Genomic DNA, 17,462 nt, shown 5'->3' on the forward strand with positions numbered 1-17,462 from the left:
TTTTTAGATGGACCTAAAACCACTTTTATCCCATCTTTGACAAAGGAATAAGTGTTTTTAAATCTATCGTGTATGGTATGTCTATCAAATTACCATGGACTACCCAATAATAAATAACATGCATCCATAGACACAACATCGCCCCACACTTCATCTTTATAGTGCTTTTCAATAGAAAAAGAAACTAGACAGCTCTTAGAAACTGTTACCTCATTTCTCTTTTTGAACCAAGCTATCTTATATAGTTTTGGATGGCTCTCTATCTTCAACTTCAACTTGTCTGCCATCTCCTGAGAAACAATATTTTCACAACTGCTCCCATCAATGATAAGATTGCAAATCTTCCCGTAGGTCATGAATTGAGTGTATAAAATATTAGTACGCAAACAATCCACCTCATCTACTACCTTGTGGGTCACCTTTCTACACCAAATCACCAAACCCTCACCATGGTCACTAAAGGTTACTTCAGGCTCTTCTCCCTTGGGCTCTTCATCATAAATAGGGTCCCCATCAAAAGATGCTTTGTTGTCATCCTCTAAAACCTCTTTAGCAAGGGCCAAAAATTTTCTATTCGGGCACTTAGAAGAGACATGTCCAATCGCCGAACACTTAAAGCGTTTTATGGTGCTGCTGTTTGGGTGATTTGGCAACTAGAACCAGCCCCAATACCCATAGTTTCCTACCGTTTTGACAGATCAGCAGGCTATGAGGACTGTCCACCCACTAAATTTCCACTTTTTCCCTTATATTCACTTCCACGGCCTTTTGAGCTACCCTGGCTTCCAGCCCACCTTGATGATGGATGCCTCAACTGAGCTTCAACCGTAACTACGAGGATATAAGCCTCATTTAAGGTCCAATACGTTGTAAAACCACCGCATCTTGTATAGACGATCTTAGCCCACCAACATAATGAGCGAAGGACTGTTCTTCCCTTTCAACCATATCACTGAGAGCCATTAACTCATGAAATTCATCGGTATACTTCTCTACACTCTTTTCAACTTGGTGAAGATTATTCATCTTGTAATAGAGGGATTGCAAATAATTTTCAAGCAAATATCTTTCTTTCAATTTCTTTTTCATCTTCTCCCTTGTATTAATTTTGGGCTTTCCCATCCTCTCTCTTCTAGCCCTAAGTTGTTTCCACCGTGCCGACGCACATTTTTTCAATTTTATGGCAATAATGTTTATCCTTTTATTTTCAGGTACCTCCTTATACTAAAAAACCCTTTCTATTGTATTTTTAACCAACCTATAAACTCCTATATCCACCTTAAAATCGACATCACTAGAGTGACGCATCCCAATATATGTCTCTGATCGCTATCCTCATCACTTAACTCCACACGCGGAGAGTGATGGTTAAGAGTGTTGTATTTGAGATCCTTTCGAGCTAAAAGATCACCGTCTTGCCCATTATTAAGGATCGCAAATTGTTGTATCAGTTGTTGAACTTGTCTTTCAAGTTTCTCAATTCTCTCATCTCTTATCTCCAGGATCATGAAGTGGGTCTACTAAAATACCCATTCTACGGCCCCTCTCGCTGTCATGGGTACGCTGAAATCAAAAACCTTAAGCAAATAATCAACAAAAGTAGTTAAAATCAGCAAGATCTAAGTTGTTTTTGGCAAAACATTGACCAAATTAGTAAACCCCAAACACCACTATAATTTCCCCTCTTTTTTGATGACCTAGGGCACCAAGAAAAGTGGTGCTACAGTAACTTTCGTATTCCTACAATACTTTTTGTACTGCTATAGTAACTTCCGTATGGCTACAGTGGCTTTTTGTGTGGATTGCGGGCTCTGTTACTACTTGATGTAGGAGAAATTTAAAAATCCAAGAAAAATTAGCAAGAAACACACAATTTTGGAGAAACCCTAAGGTTTTCTCCCACCTAAGGCCCAAGCCTTAAGCTTTTTGTACAAGACAAAGTCTTTCTTTTATTAAAGGGGAATACATGAATGAGTCTCCAGCCCATCCATGCCTTTATTTATATTAAAAATTATTATTTTGGACAATATTTGTCCATACAATTTAACTTTTGACCGAAAGGTGTTAACTTAAATATAACTTGAACCTAAACTCCCTAACCTTAATTAAAATATCTAAAAAGTCTCTAACTGGTCCATCAATGAAATAAATAAATAAAAAACATTAAAAAACCTTAAAAATTAAAAAAAACACCAAAAAAACTATCTTGCTTTTCTTGTTCTCCTTACAAGCCCTCCTAGGGTTTTCATCTTCCAAATATGAGCGAAAATTAGGAGGAATCAGTCTTCTAATAGAAGATACACATAGCTATTTGTTGTGCTCCGATCTCAATCAAATATGAATTCGAAAGGATGAGAGTGTATTATTGACTAAAACTCAAGGTTTCGAACTTTATGATATATTTTAAGCTACCTTATTTGATATTAGCAGGTTAGGATTAGTTTTGACTTCCTTATTTCATAGATAAATGGTCTCCTTATATACAATCCCATAACATTATGGGTGGAAATAGTTAAACAATAAATAATTTATTATCAACAGTAATTATATTGAAATATGAAAATGATTACATCGAAACAGGCCCTTAAAAGACAACCCAAAAAGGGAGTCATCTTCGCTTTTACCATAGTATTTTATACTCTTATTTAACATATGATTCAACTTAAGAAAACATCCAAAATCATTGTTTAAAAGATAGATTGGTGACATAGATTGGCCATCCTGAAAACTTGTCTGCATAGGTGGAACGTGATCCAGATTGGTGGATCGGTCGGATGGGGAAGATCTGACAATAAATTTAAAAAACATTTACTAAAGTTTCTTAAAAATCTAGTTTTTGGAATTTCCAAAATACAAAAAATGGTATTACATAATAACTTTTTATTATATTATTGAAATGCATAGGTATTATTAACCTATCTTATGTTTGAGTGTTTGTTATCCATGACATTCATTTTATAGTCAAAATAAAATTTTAAATACAACTCATTCAAACAAACTAGATTTCTCTAACTCAAATGTTTATCATAAAAAAAAAAAAGTTATGACCCTCACAATAAGCTATCACGTTTATCTTAGAAAAGACAATCGGGGAAATAACTTTGGGACAAATAAATTTTTTTTGAAGGTATATAATCTTAAATTTCAATTAATTAAATTATTTTCAAAGTCTTCTCACGCAGTTCCAATTGTAAACTAATTCTTTCCAAATAGGAAAAAACCCTTCCTTTTTAACTTTTAACACCGTAGAAATAATGCGCTGGCCCTATTGATATTTGCACTGTTGGTAGGGGTAAATGACAAAGAAATACGGCATTACTAGGCATGTCCTTTTTTGCAATACACACGTTTTCGCAAATAAGTAGATCTAAGGTTTAACAAATAGTTTTTACGAAAATATAAAATTTAGAAATATAAATTTACAATCTTGAAAAATAAATAAAAGCATTTATGCTTACAATGGGAACGCAAATCTCCTATAACAAAAAAAAAATCGCTTGTCGAAGGCTTATTCACCCCAAAACAAAGAAGGGGTAGAGGCGAGAACGATTTGCCTCGTATCAAGGACTAGAGGTACACAAAACCAATTTTGAACTGACGGTTGAGATTGTTCTAATCACAATATCACATCTCTACACTATTTTATTTTTAATATTTTTTATAAAATGTTTTGACATCAAATTTTGGCATCCACTCCTCTTCTAAACTTGCAACGGTAAAATCTATATAAACTATAGTCTCAATAAAATAAAATGACCAAAATACTCTTGAAAGATTCAAGCGGTAGTTTGGTTATTATACTTTTTGTTTTTTAAATATTTGTTTAGTTACGGCCCATTGATATGATGGCATGTACTAAATTTCATTCAATATGTAGAAAAAAACTAAATATAAAATACTTTGAAAAGTCGAATCTAGATCAAACAGTCAGTGGCTCACTTGATCTAAGGTTGGATAAGGGGAAAGTAAGTATATTCCCAAAAAAAAAAAAAAAGACATTAGACTCGCATGTTAAGAAAACGAGACTATTCGCGCGAGGTAAGCCTAACAAGAGTATGCATGGACGTGGTACCAGCCAATAACTAATAAAGACAATAAGTAATAAAGAAGGAAAAGTGCTATATGTGACCAGGAATGCATTCCTACATTTGGTCCCCCAGGCACAAACCATCCATCCAAAGATGGATGTAAATCATGCTTCCTCTCAAAAAAAATAAAATAAGATCAATGATTTAAACATTTCCTTCAAAACGAATATTATTTTTAGTTTTTTTAAATTTATTGTTTTTACACATTATTGATCTCCATGTTATGGATTATATATTCCTTAAATATTAATGATCAATGTGTGGATTTGTACAGATATGAGTCGGGGGACTCATAGAAACTATGTCCAATAAAGGGAACAAGGAGTTTCAAAAAGCCGACGAACACGAAACTATACAAAGTGGGGTGGGCCACCATCCTCCTTATCAATTAATTGGAAAAGACCGCAGGATTTGGTGAATAAAAATTTTACAAGTTAAGGGAATAAAATTTTTAAAAAATAATAAAAAATACAATGAGACCGATTCACATGGGAGCTTGCCAGTTTTCGATATCTAATGCGATCCGGATCTGCCTGGCCAATCCAGATCATCTAATGCAATCTGGATCTGCTTGGCCGATCCGTGGTCTGGATCGACCGTTTCCAATCTGAGTCACTCAAATTTTAAACATTGTTCACAAAGGTTTATAGGGCCATGGCAATCTTTGTGTCCATTTTAACAATTGAAATATCATTCTTTTTTATTTTATTCTATTTACTTTTTGGATAACAGAATATAAATATGTGCAGGCCTACCAAAAGGGATTGATTGGCATTAGCCTTGTTACCAATTGGATGGTTCCTTACTCTCCTTCGAAATCCAACCACGATGCTGCGCAAAGAGCCATTGACTTTATGTTTGGATGGTTAGATTTCTTTTTTCAAAGCATTTTGTTTTCCATATACCCAGGAAGGACATAATTTAGCCTCACAAAAACAATAAAAAGTAGTTTTCAAAATATGAAATAGAGGAATAACATTATTCTTTTAAATATATTTCTCATTTATATTTGTGTTGTATTTTAGGTTTTGGGATCCAATTGCCTTGGGTGATTATCCATTGAGCATGAGGGCTTTAGTGGGAGAAAGGTTGCCCAAATTTACCAAGGAGCAGTCACTGATGTTGAAGGGATCATATGATTTCTTGGGGTTGAATTATTACACCACCAATTATGTGTTCAATGCTCCCAGTGAGAGTAATGTACTAAGCTACAGAACTGACTCACAAGTTAACTACACAGGTAAGAAGAAACTAAAAGTACTCTCTCTCTCTCTCTCTCTCTCTCTCTCTCTCTCTACTCTGTCATTATTTCACAATAAACTAAAAATATTAAGTATTTATTGTTTCTGGTCTGAGAAGGAATGAAGAATGGAAAATTGATCGGCCCACAGGTGAAGTCTCTAATCATACAACCGTTTCATTTTAGCCACTGTTAAATTGTACTTATTTATTGTTTTCAGATGTTAGCCTTGCATTTAGGCAAATTTTTTCCGTTTGATTTTCCATGTCATATGTTGTTCTTTTATTTATAAATATTAGAATTCTGAACAGATTGTAGTGTTGCTTCCATTATTTTGAAATATTAGATTTCTTAGCATATCCTGGGCGAAATTTGAATGCAATATAGAACATTCAAAAGTGTACTAATTAATTGGAGGTGAAAATTTTCAGGCGGGTATCGGTTTTCTCTACATATATCCAAAGGGTCTTAAAGATCTTCTCGTTTATATTAAGAAAAGATACAACAATCCCCTCATTTATGTCACAGAAAATGGTAGCATCTCTGTCTCATCAATCTTTCACCTTTAGTTTCTCATCAATTTTTTATTTTCAAAGTTTTTTCTCTCTGTTATTTTGGTTACATTTATAGACTGTGTAAGTACTAAAGTGTTCAATTGTTTGAACAGGTGTATCTGAGTTTAACAACGCGTCGATTCCTCTTAAGGAGGCCCTTAATGACCAAATGAGAGTAGAATTCTACAGAGGACACACTCATTACCTTCATCGGGCGATTCAGTAAGTTTGACATATAAAAATTATCATTGTTTAAAGGAAAGAGTTTATATAAGGTTGCAACCTTATAATGTAGAGCTACGGATGCGCTTAAAAAATCCATCGGAAAAGCTAATTTAATGTTGAAAAGCCCTTTGATCGATCATCTCGGCATCGAGATGTATGACCATGAAAAATAAAAAGATTTTAAGTCTAAAACATAGTGCATTTGACAACATATTATCTACACCGTCTATTTTCAAGATTTTCATATATTTATAGATCTACTTGATTTTAACCATTTTTGAAATTTAAAATTTTATAATTAGATATAAAAATAGATTTTGAGATAATCCTAAGAACATTTTACATCAAAATTATATACCATGATCAAATTTGAAGGCGCACCTTACCTCTACAACTACAGAAGCATCCTTATGCCAACTGCACCCTTGGCTAAATATAGGCACTTTTAGTTTCTTTTGAGTGGGTATGGAAATGTTTCGTAGAATTTCCTTTAGAAGGGTAGGTTTGGAAAGGGGCTAGGTCAGGCCTAGCCCAACTCCCCATAGTCTGGACTCAACTCGGGCTGCGCAAATACAATCAAAGAAAAATAAAAGGAAAAAATAGGGGCAAGCCGGGCCAAACAGGGCTGGACCTGACATGACCATGGCCCGAGCCTCAGATGGTGGTGGCCAGCCCTCGGGCTGTTATTTTTAAGGAATTAGTTCCTTCGTTAAGGTTCTCCTTTTGAATCCCTATTATTAGGGGATTAGTTTCCTTTTATTTTGAGTCTCATATTCTTAGGTTATCTCCTAATTGTCGGAAGTAGGGATGAACGAAACTTTCTATGTGGATTTTTTCTTATGCACACAACAAATACCAAATTAACATAATGGGAAAGGGGGTGGGATCATGGTGGTAGCACCCCACACTCTTGTTACCATGTTGTGGTTTTCATTCCCACCACTAACACCACCTCACTAATTCCTTCCAAAAAAGCTAACTCCTAATCTACCTGAAAAAATGGGTAGGGGCCAGTCTTCCCCATTGAATTACCCAAAAAGAAATTAACATAATTTCATTGCTCTCAAATCACAAATACTTAGTACATGGACCTTCCTAGTGAAGTTTTTCCTCTCTTAATATGCGCCGTACTTGCATTGATGAATTTACAAGAAAACACAAGAAATTTTGGACACACATTCCAAATTCAACTTTGCATTCATTGCATGATTTGGACTCCTCTTCATTAATCTTAGAATTTTTATCTTCAAACTCTACAAAAAATTTAGTACTTTACTCAAAAATTTCCCATAATGTCCCCTATATTATATTCAAATGCCCAAAATACCTTTAACCAAAATCAATCTTATTTTAATCCCCCCCTCTTTGTTTAATTTTCTAACTTGGTTACCCCTAATATAAATTTTAATTTTAAAAACATTTTATATTCGAGGGGTTTCATGAAAATACTGGCAATTTGATCTTGTGTCTTTGTGTTAGGAAGTTTAACCTTCTTCTCTTTTACTGGTCCTTGATGAAATGAATCCTTGTATCAATACGCTTGCTTCTCTCATGAAAAACCAAGTTCTTTTCTAATGTGATATCACACCGGTTATCTATATAGATCTTCCTAGGAGGCTCTTGAGGCTTTAGAAGTTCTTTGAGAAGATTTTGTAGCCACAATGCGTGAGAAGCACTTGATGTGGCAGCTATGTACTCGGCCGCTCAAGTCGATAGTGTCATGGTTGGTGGCTTATTTGATGAACATGTGAATGCCCTATTGGGGTGCCTTTTTTATTGTCCAAGTCTACAACCAACCACTATTAAATGAAAATTACACGATAAAAAATATTAGACAATTGAAAAAACAAACTTCTAATGCGCCCTCTATTTAATGGAGGACCACTCTCAATTAAGGCGTATTTCAAGTGTACATGTACCAGCAAATCAAACAAACCCATAGAGAATATCATGTCTTGTCTATGTTAAGTATAAGAGGCTTCCCATGATACTTTTCTCAAAAGTAGGATCAATCCTTTATCCATCAACTTCTTGCTTCAAGTTTGGACCACATTCCACCGGTGTATTTACTATATTATAATTCTCCATTTTAAATTTCTTGGGAATCGCTTTAGCATAAGATTTTGTGTCCATTTTTTTAACTTCAATGCCAAGAAAATATGACATGAGCCCAATGTCTGTTATTTCAAACTCCTTGATCATAGATTTTTTGAATTCTGTAAACATGCCCGAACAATTTCCCATATAGAGCAAGTCATCAACCGACAAACAAAAAAATTGCTTCATTTTCATGTACAAGGAATTTTCATATGGGCACTTACAAAACCCATTTTCTAGAAAATATTTATCAATTCTATTATTCAATGCCCTAGGTGCTTGCTTTAAGTTGTATAAAGCCTTGTTCAATTTGTGAACTTTAGTTGTTTGTCTTTTCGTCACATAACCAATTGGTTGTTCAACATGCACATCTTCTTCAATAACACCATTCAAGAATGCCAATTTTACATCCATTTGAAAAGATTTCCATTTATTTCATGTTGCAACAAAATAATTAATTAAATAGTTTCCCAACTGGCAACGGGGACAAATGCCTCATCATTACCCTTTAGCTACTAACCTTACTTTATACCTATTGATATCTCCATTAGCATTTATCTCTGTCTTGTAGATCTATTTCAAACTAATGGCTTTTTCATCATTAGGAAGTATTGTAAGCTCCTATATGTCAATCCTCTCAATTGCTTCATTCTCTTCATAGATGGCGTTTTTCCACACTTCACTTTTACATGCTTCATCAAAACAAATAAGATCAAAATCTGTATAAAGACAAAGCAATGTGAAATCTTCATTCTTCATCCACAACATCAAGCCTATGTGTAACCAAATAAATTTCTTGAAGGCTTTTTGTTTTTATGGGCCTATGAGATGAAATCCTTGTTGAATTAGCCACTCAATAACTTTCTTGATACTCAACATCTTCCTAGCCTTTTACCTAATCAAACTCCATGGTTTCTTTTCTCGATTATTTTTCCCTTCCCATACTCAATTTTCACCAAAAATCACATCTCTACGACGAATATAATTTTAGTAATGGGATTGTATAACTTGTAAACTTTTGTATTTTCTCCATAGCCTAGAAATATACATTTTTCTCCTTTGACATCAATACTTTCCCTATTCTCCTTTGGAGTTTTAGCAAAAGCCACACAATTAGAGATTTTTAGATGATCTACATTTAGCTTGTAGGAGCTCCAAGCTCCTTTAGATGTCACATACCACAAACCATTTATGGGACACCTATTCACAAGCAATGACCTTGGCCCAAAATTCTTTTGCCATTTTTTTTTTTCTTTTAACGTGCTTCTTGCTCTATTCAGAATTGTTTTTTTTTTCTTTCTGCAACCCTATTTTATTGTGGTTTGTAAGATGTGGCTATTTGGTGACAAATTCTTGTTCTTTAACAAAATATAAAAAAAAAATTGAATTCTATTCTCCTTGTCTATCTATTATTATTACGTTAATTTGAAAACCATTTTATCAACAAAAGATTTGAATTTCATAAATCTTTGATTTCAATTCTTCTTTAAGAAAATAAACCAATGTTTTGCTATTATAATCATCAATAAAGGTTAGAAAATACCCTTTTCCAAATGATATGAGTTCAAGTGGTTTACACAAATCTGTATGCACAAGTTGGAAAGAATTTTGTGCTTTCCTTGATTTTCCATTCTTTAAGATTTCTTTCTTAATGTTACTTTCCTACAATGCACCCTTCACATACATCATCGAGTTGCTTTATCTGTGGCAAATCATTCACCATTTTTGCCTTCGCCAACAATTTCAAAACATCAAAATTAAGATCTTTAAAATGAAAATTCTGTAATCATGAATCATCAATTAAAATTAATTTGAGGCATTCCATAATTTCACTTTTAATATTAATTGAAAATATTTTATTATTAGGCATAATCACTTTGGCAATCAAATAGTTTATTGGTCTTTTAAGTAAATGCTATCATTTTTTGTAAAACTATTATAGCCTTTTTCAAACAATTGCCCCACACTTAAAATATTAATTTTTATGTCTGGCACATAATATACATCATAAATAAATTGATGACCACCATTTTCTTATTTTAATCAAAATTTTACCTTTGCCTTTTATGGGTCTTTTTGATAAGTCTCTAATATGCCCATGACTTAATTCATTCAATTCCACGAACAACTTTTATCTATTATACATGTGGTTGCGTGCATCAGTTCGAAGATACCAAGTAGCAATTCAATTTTTATTGGTGTCATTATAAGCTAATAACAAAGTTGGTTCTTCTTCTTCTAGCTTTTGCTTATACATCATTTTGAGAGCGGCATCTAAACTCAAAACTATAGCGGCCATATCTTTTGCAATTCTAACATTCAATAGTAGATTTTTTATACATTGAATGATTATATGACCTTAAAAAATTACGTCTTCCTTGTTCTCTTGGAGCTTGTGGTTTTGATCTCTCAAACCTCGATTGTTAAAGTTGCCTCTTCCATGTCATTTCCTTCCATTGCCATGACATTTTTGGCCTCTTCCCACGAGCTTCTTCATTTTCTTTTTTTATTGTATGCTTTGGTTGAAGTGCATGAACCAAAGAGGTTTGAGTCTTTTTTCACAATATTTGCTAATGGGCATGCAAGGAACCCATTAGTTGATCTATAGTTATAGCCTCTAAATTACTTGATTCTTCAATGGCTACAGCTATATGCTCATACTTACAATCAACTGACCATAGTATTCTCTCCATAACTCTAACTTCATCATCTATATTTTCTCCATTTGTTATCAGTTGGTTTACAACAACCAAAACCCTTGAGAAGTATGCCAAAACATTTTCGAATTCATTCATATACAATGCCTCAAACTTGGCTATGAGAGTTTGAAGGCACATTTTTTTCACCTTTTCAACTCACTTAAAAAAGTTATAAAGACTCATCCATACCCTCTTGGAATTTGCGGTGGAAGCAACATTCTCAAAAGTGCTCTCATTAATTTTTTGATAAATAATAAAGAAAGCATTCTTGTGCAACCTTCACGACTCCTTCAGCACAATTTTTTTACTTTGATCCATGACGGCTTCTTCTTGAGGGGTTGCCCGTTTTGCACACCCCTTTTCAACAATATCCCAAGCATCTTGAGACCCCAACAATGTTGTCATTTAAATACTCCAATTCCCATAATTGTCTTAAGTGAGAAGGGGAATTTGTTGTTAGATCAAATGGGTCATTCTTGAGCACATTGGCTTTGATTCCACTTGTTGGAAGTATGGAGAAAGAAAGATTTTTTTAAAAAAAATTGTAATGCATACAAAAGATACCAAATTAGCATAATTTCTTCACTCTCAAATCACAAATACATAGTACATGGATAAATAGACCGTCAAGGATCTTTCTGGATTCTTTGCAAACCTTTCTATTGATTTTTTCCTCTCTTAACATAGACTCTATTTGCTTGTCCGACTTTACAAGAAAATACAAAAAAATCCAGATTTCACACAGTCCAAATTTAAATTTGCATGTGTTGCATGCTTTGGACACCTCTCTATATTCATCTTGGAATTTTCACCTTGGAACTTTACAAAAATTTTAGTTCATTGTTCGAAATTTTCCCTTTATATAAATTCTCTATAATGACCCTTATATTATATTCAAATGTCCAAAATACTCTAACCAAAATCAAACTTTCTTCTAATACTAATAACTATCTTGTTTTCCATATGGGTTTTGTTTTAGGATGGACTTGTGGTCCAAGTTTAAGATAAAGTTAAATTTTCCCTTAGGGAAAAGATAGGGAGTTGGGTACCACCTTTTTTGTTGTGCTTTTCTTTTTATATTGGGTCATTGTCTCGAGAGAGACAGTGTCAGAAAAAGAATGAGAACTTAGGTGTGGAGAGATAATATTATAGAGAGAAGAAAGGTTTGGTGGGAGATTGAGTGTGTCTCTAATTCTCTCAAGTAAATACTTGGAATTTTTTTTTTTTTGAAAAACCATTGATTGACTTTAAAACAATATAGTGACAACAATTTAGTTTCAAATATACATGCTAGAGTCTCGCCATATATATATATATATATATATATATATATATATGTTTGAGGTAAGGCATATATCAAGCATTTGTTGACATCGGAAGTTTGAGGCAGTTAAAATAGTATTTGAAACAAGTATAGTTTAGTTTACATTCTTGAACTCTTTTAAGACACAACAAGCCAGTTGGAGAATTACTTTCAGATACTCCTAATTCTAAAACTGACAAAAACGCACCAAATTTATCAAAACGACTAACAAAATCCTTGTGACCATCATCATCAACATTATCTCTCAATCTTATCCAAACTATTTGGGGTATACTACAAAAATCTTTTTTCCACTTATTTGATATTTCTTTGGAATCCGTACCTACTTATTACCGAAGCCGGACCTTATTATGCTGCATCATTCCACATAATTCTCTATCAAACTTTTGCTCATTTCTCACTGTACCGAGGTGCCAATATGGTGCGTCAAATAAATAGAATGCCTTAGCTTAAGCCTGTAACTTTAGATCAGATTCATGATGGATGTAGTAGAACTTTTATGTTGGTTACTAGCCAAACATAACACTCCCCCTTTTCATCTGTCTTGGGATTGGCAATGGTGGAGTTCTTAGGACCAACATTACATAAAACAAAAGATTAAAAAGAGGATCCTCATAACCAATGACAAATAACTAAGGTTTATGAAATAAAGATGCGAAAAATACCATATTACCTTAAAATCTTTTCGTAAAATTACTATAAGAGACAACATTGATGGGAAAATTAAATAGAAATACCATTTCAATCCTCCAAAGCAATTTGGATAGATCTGGATAATAAATGGGAAATTGTGGGTCTCAGGAAAGGAGTGAATGTAAACGGCTACTTCCCTTGGACATTGATGGATGATTATGAATGGTACCTTGGTTTCTCTGTTCGTTTTGGCCTTGTTTTCGTGGACTACAAGACTTTGAAGAGGTATCCAAAACTCTCTGCTTATTGGTACAAGAACTTCCTCAAAGGCAGAATCCACCATTAATGGAGCTCTGAGAAATTACCTGAAGTCCTGATTGATGTTTTAAACTCGAGTTAATCACTAGGTGAACAAGTGGCTTTCCTTTCGAGTTTCACTCGTGTTTTTCTCTTTTACTGCACTTGTTTACCTTCTTTATACTTTCCTAATTTTATGTGTTTGGTGATTGAAGGAATTGTTGTCTTGGTTGTAATAAGTGCCTCAGCATGCAGAAGCTGGTAGTCTATATATATATATATATATGAAAAGGATTTTTTAAGATACTAATTCTCGGCCATTAAATATTCATTGAGTGGTTCAAAATTCAGATCACTATTATAATTTTAATTGTTTTTCTATAATTCAAATTAATAGTGAATTTTGGATGTATATACCTAATACTATTACGCATCATATAAAAATATAAAACAATTACTTTCAATAATTTAAAATGAACCACCTTCATATTTTAGAGGTATTTTGGTCAGTTTATATTTTAGAAAATATTTTTTATATATTTTTTTATTGTGCACACTATATTTTAGTACATACGTTTAAAATTTCCTTACAATCTAATTTCTAAAAAAAAATTAAAATTCAGTAGTGATATGAATTTTGAATACCTGATGAAGATCTGACGGCTAAGAACTAGTCGCTTATACTATTCATTATAGCTAGTAACTTAGGAAATATATTTCCATTTATATATATACACACACATACACATAGGAGGTGACAATTATTCTTGTCCATCAAATTTTAAATAAAATAGTTAGAAATGTACTTGTGACTAAATTCAAAGCCTAACCAAAAAATTCTTGAACTTGGTGACATATCTCAGACCATCCAATTGGATATATAATGCTTAGCCCACTAGCTCACAACTACATATGAGCCCAACAACCCGTATTGAGTGTATGCCGATTTACAGTCACGACCTCATGTCATATTTGAATTTTAATTTTTTTTCTACAAATTTAAATCACTTGAATTTTTGAACATGTATTCTTGAAAAATAGAAGAATATAATAAAAATATCAAAAAATAATTTGCAAAAAAAGTATAAAACAAAATACCTTCTAAATCTTTTAGAGGTATTTTGATCAATTTGTTTTTTCCTAATTATTTTTTTAAATGCAATATGATGGACCCAAAAATCTGAAATGGTGTGAATATGACCTAAGATTAATTTTAGATAAGATGGGTTAAACTAATAATATAGATAATACATATCTACAACTAAACAAAGAAATGTCTACAATGAAAAAGACCAAAAAAAAAAAAAAAATACACATCATTCTAATTTTTTCCACAAGTTCTTGTACTAAAACTGGTAACCAGGACAAGAGTTTACCTCAAGAAGTGGATAGCGAAAGGCAATTAAGGCTATGTCATTGTTTCTCTCGGCTTCATTTCCATTATAGGCATGTCAATGTCAAAATTGCAAAAGTGCAAACTAGCAAGTTCTTGGCGAATTTCAGAAATGGAAAATGATATTGATAGGACTACAGCTCTATTAAAATAATTTAAACCTCACCTCATAACTCATTGAAAATTGTAATTCAAGCATTACAAAACTTTTACATCGATTATCTTGGCTTGACATTATGTTGGTGAAAAAAATAGGATTTCAAGCATTAAAATTAATGTTTTTGTAACAAATTATTTAGACCATCCATTTTGCCCTAAAAATAATTGTTTTTAGATCCACAAGGTCTGTACCATTTTTTTAGTTTCAACTTTTATTGTCCATGTTGGAAAAGAAATTGATTTTAGAGCCACCATGTAGATTTCTGTTGTCAAAGATGTTTTTTATATTAGGATTTGAGGTTGGGTTTTATATTGTTTTTATAAAGCCTAGGCCTTATAGAAACCTCATCCAAAACTAAATGCGTCAATTAATAGTTTCAACCTTAGTCTTAAAAGTTGTACAATTGCACCGTGACTATATAATTTTTCCATAAAGTGCATTCTCAGCCCCATTTGGTTCCCCATAAATGGGACTGTAGGGATATACATATATTGGAATTGGTATCTCCTCAAATTGACATTTCCTGGAAGATGGGTTTATGCTATTCCTATAGCATCAGGTAGAGACGTGAAAGATGCATCTTCGTTATTTGAATTGCCTTGAAGATGCATCATCTTTAGGAAATTTAAAAACTTTCATTGTATCATTATTTTTTTAAAATTATTCATTCTCATTATTGTGAGTATTCTATTTAAGAATTGTATAGGTCCTTTTTAGAGTTTATCCAAATGAGGAATAAATGACGATATTTCAAAAGGAAAAAATTTATATGAGGTTGCAACCTTAAAATGTAGAACTACAGATGAACCTAAAAAATCCATTGAAAAATATTATTTTAATGTTGAAAATCCCTCTAATTGAGCATCTCGACCTCAAGATGTATGATTATGGAAGAAAAAATGATTTTGAGTCCCAGAAATAGTGAGTCTTACAACATTTTATCTAGACCATCTATGTTTTAAATTTTCATATGTTTATAGATCTATTTGATTTTAACTATTTTTGGAGTTTAAAATTTTATAATTAGAAATGAAAATAGTTTTGAGATAATCCTAAAAATATTTTACGTCAAAATTATATGTTACGATCAAATTTGAAGATGCGCCTTAATTGGATTGTTAAGGTTGCAACCTTATAGAAACCACACCCCCTTTCAAAGTTGTCAAGTTTGTTTTCAGATAACTAACAATGACCAATATCTCAGGTTCAACGAGCTCAACTAAAATTTATGTACTTGTAAAGGTGAGATTCATTTATTCCAACATTACATTTCATGAAATGCGTGCATTCAAACATTAACATCATAATTACAATAATTAAATAAGAATAATATATATATATAATTAATATTAATATGATGTTATATTATTATTATATAATAAAATTGTTAGGACATAATAGTATCATCATTATTTTTGGAATTATTATAATATTATTACTTCAATTATTATGATACATTATAATAAATAAATAATATAAAATTATTTTATTTATGTTAATACGATATTATAATTTTATTATATTTTTATAATACTATTATAATATATTATAATATGATATTACAATAATTATCATTATTATCATCATCATTCAAATCTTATCCCAAATAAAAGCCGACTAATTGCTATTCATATAATATTATAATATTAAACTTCTTATAAAATCCAAGTATTTGAGTAGTTATATAATATGACATTAATAAATTACGAAAATAACATATTATTATAGTAAAAATATATTTTAATGAATGCTATTTCCATAATAAATATATGATACTATGGTAGTATTTTTTTTTGTTAATAACCAAAGTCTTTCACTATTTGACCCACTTGCTACAATTTTAAAGGCAACTTTACTTAAATCATCATAGGTATTATCTGTTGCAATCACCCTTGATCCGAACACCATCACCATCCAACACAATCCCCATCTTCACTTCCTTGATCCATCTCTCAATTATGTAACAAGGAAATGCACATGACATTGTGAAAATAAAATCCTTTAAAATATGAGTACAAAGAAAACAAGCCAAAATGGGAATATGTAGTGTTTTTCTGTTTTTCGCTATAAAAATAAATAAAAAGTTTATATATGATTGAAAATAAAATCCTTTATGAGTACAAAGGAGACAAGCCAAATTGAAAATATCTAGTGTTTTTTCACTATAGAAATAAGGAATACTTTTATATAAGGTTGCAATATCAAAATGAATAATTCAAGTGTATCTACAAAATCCATATTAAAATGTTATTTTGAAAATAAGAAAACCCACTAATTGATCATCTTAATATCAAGTTGTACGAATATGAAAAAGGAAGAAAAAGATTTCGAATCTTAAAATAATGTATCTGGCAACACATTATCTGGGCAGGCCATTTTAAGATTTTTATATGTTTATAAATCTATTTGATTTGAACCATTTTTAGAATCTAAAATTTATAATTAGAGATAAAAATAGATTTTCAAGACATCCTAAGGGTTTTTTACATCAAAATTACATTTTATGATAAAATTTGGTTGTACAACTTATTGTCAGGTTGTAACCTTATGCAAACCGTATCATATAAAAAATCCAGTCTCTCTCGTTCATTTGGTTGTGTGGTCTCAAACAACCTTCTTAAATGCGTGGGACTTAATATCATTTTTTTAATCTTTTTTCTTGGGAATACGTCACTTTTGAAATGCATCATATCGATCGAAGAGGGGGTTTCCTTTTTTCAACCCTTCCAAATATAGGCATAATAGATATGTC

The 17,462-nt window shown here is 32.0% G+C and overlaps 1 protein-coding gene across 1 annotated transcript in view; it reads left to right on the top strand.

The window, feature by feature from the left end:
- Positions 1–13,274, top strand: part of LOC105421317 (beta-glucosidase 12-like) — a 35,206-nt gene extending 21,932 nt beyond the window's left edge. Inside the window, exons 8-13 of the mRNA XM_088863640.1 lie at positions 4,838–4,953; positions 5,114–5,328; positions 5,448–5,479; positions 5,760–5,862; positions 5,996–6,104; positions 13,029–13,274. Of these exons, the coding sequence (XP_088719766.1) occupies positions 4,838–4,953; positions 5,114–5,328; positions 5,448–5,479; positions 5,760–5,862; positions 5,996–6,104; positions 13,029–13,206 (753 nt within the window). The 3' untranslated portion in view covers positions 13,207–13,274. The remainder of the gene's footprint in view (positions 1–4,837; positions 4,954–5,113; positions 5,329–5,447; positions 5,480–5,759; positions 5,863–5,995; positions 6,105–13,028) is intronic.
- Positions 13,275–17,462: the final 4,188 nt, after the last annotated feature.

This window comes from Amborella trichopoda, chromosome 4 (genome assembly GCF_054954075.1).
Source record: "Amborella trichopoda isolate Santa Cruz 75 chromosome 4, AtrichopodaSantaCruz75HAP2 v2.0, whole genome shotgun sequence".
Lineage (NCBI taxonomy): Eukaryota > Viridiplantae > Streptophyta > Magnoliopsida > Amborellales > Amborellaceae > Amborella > Amborella trichopoda.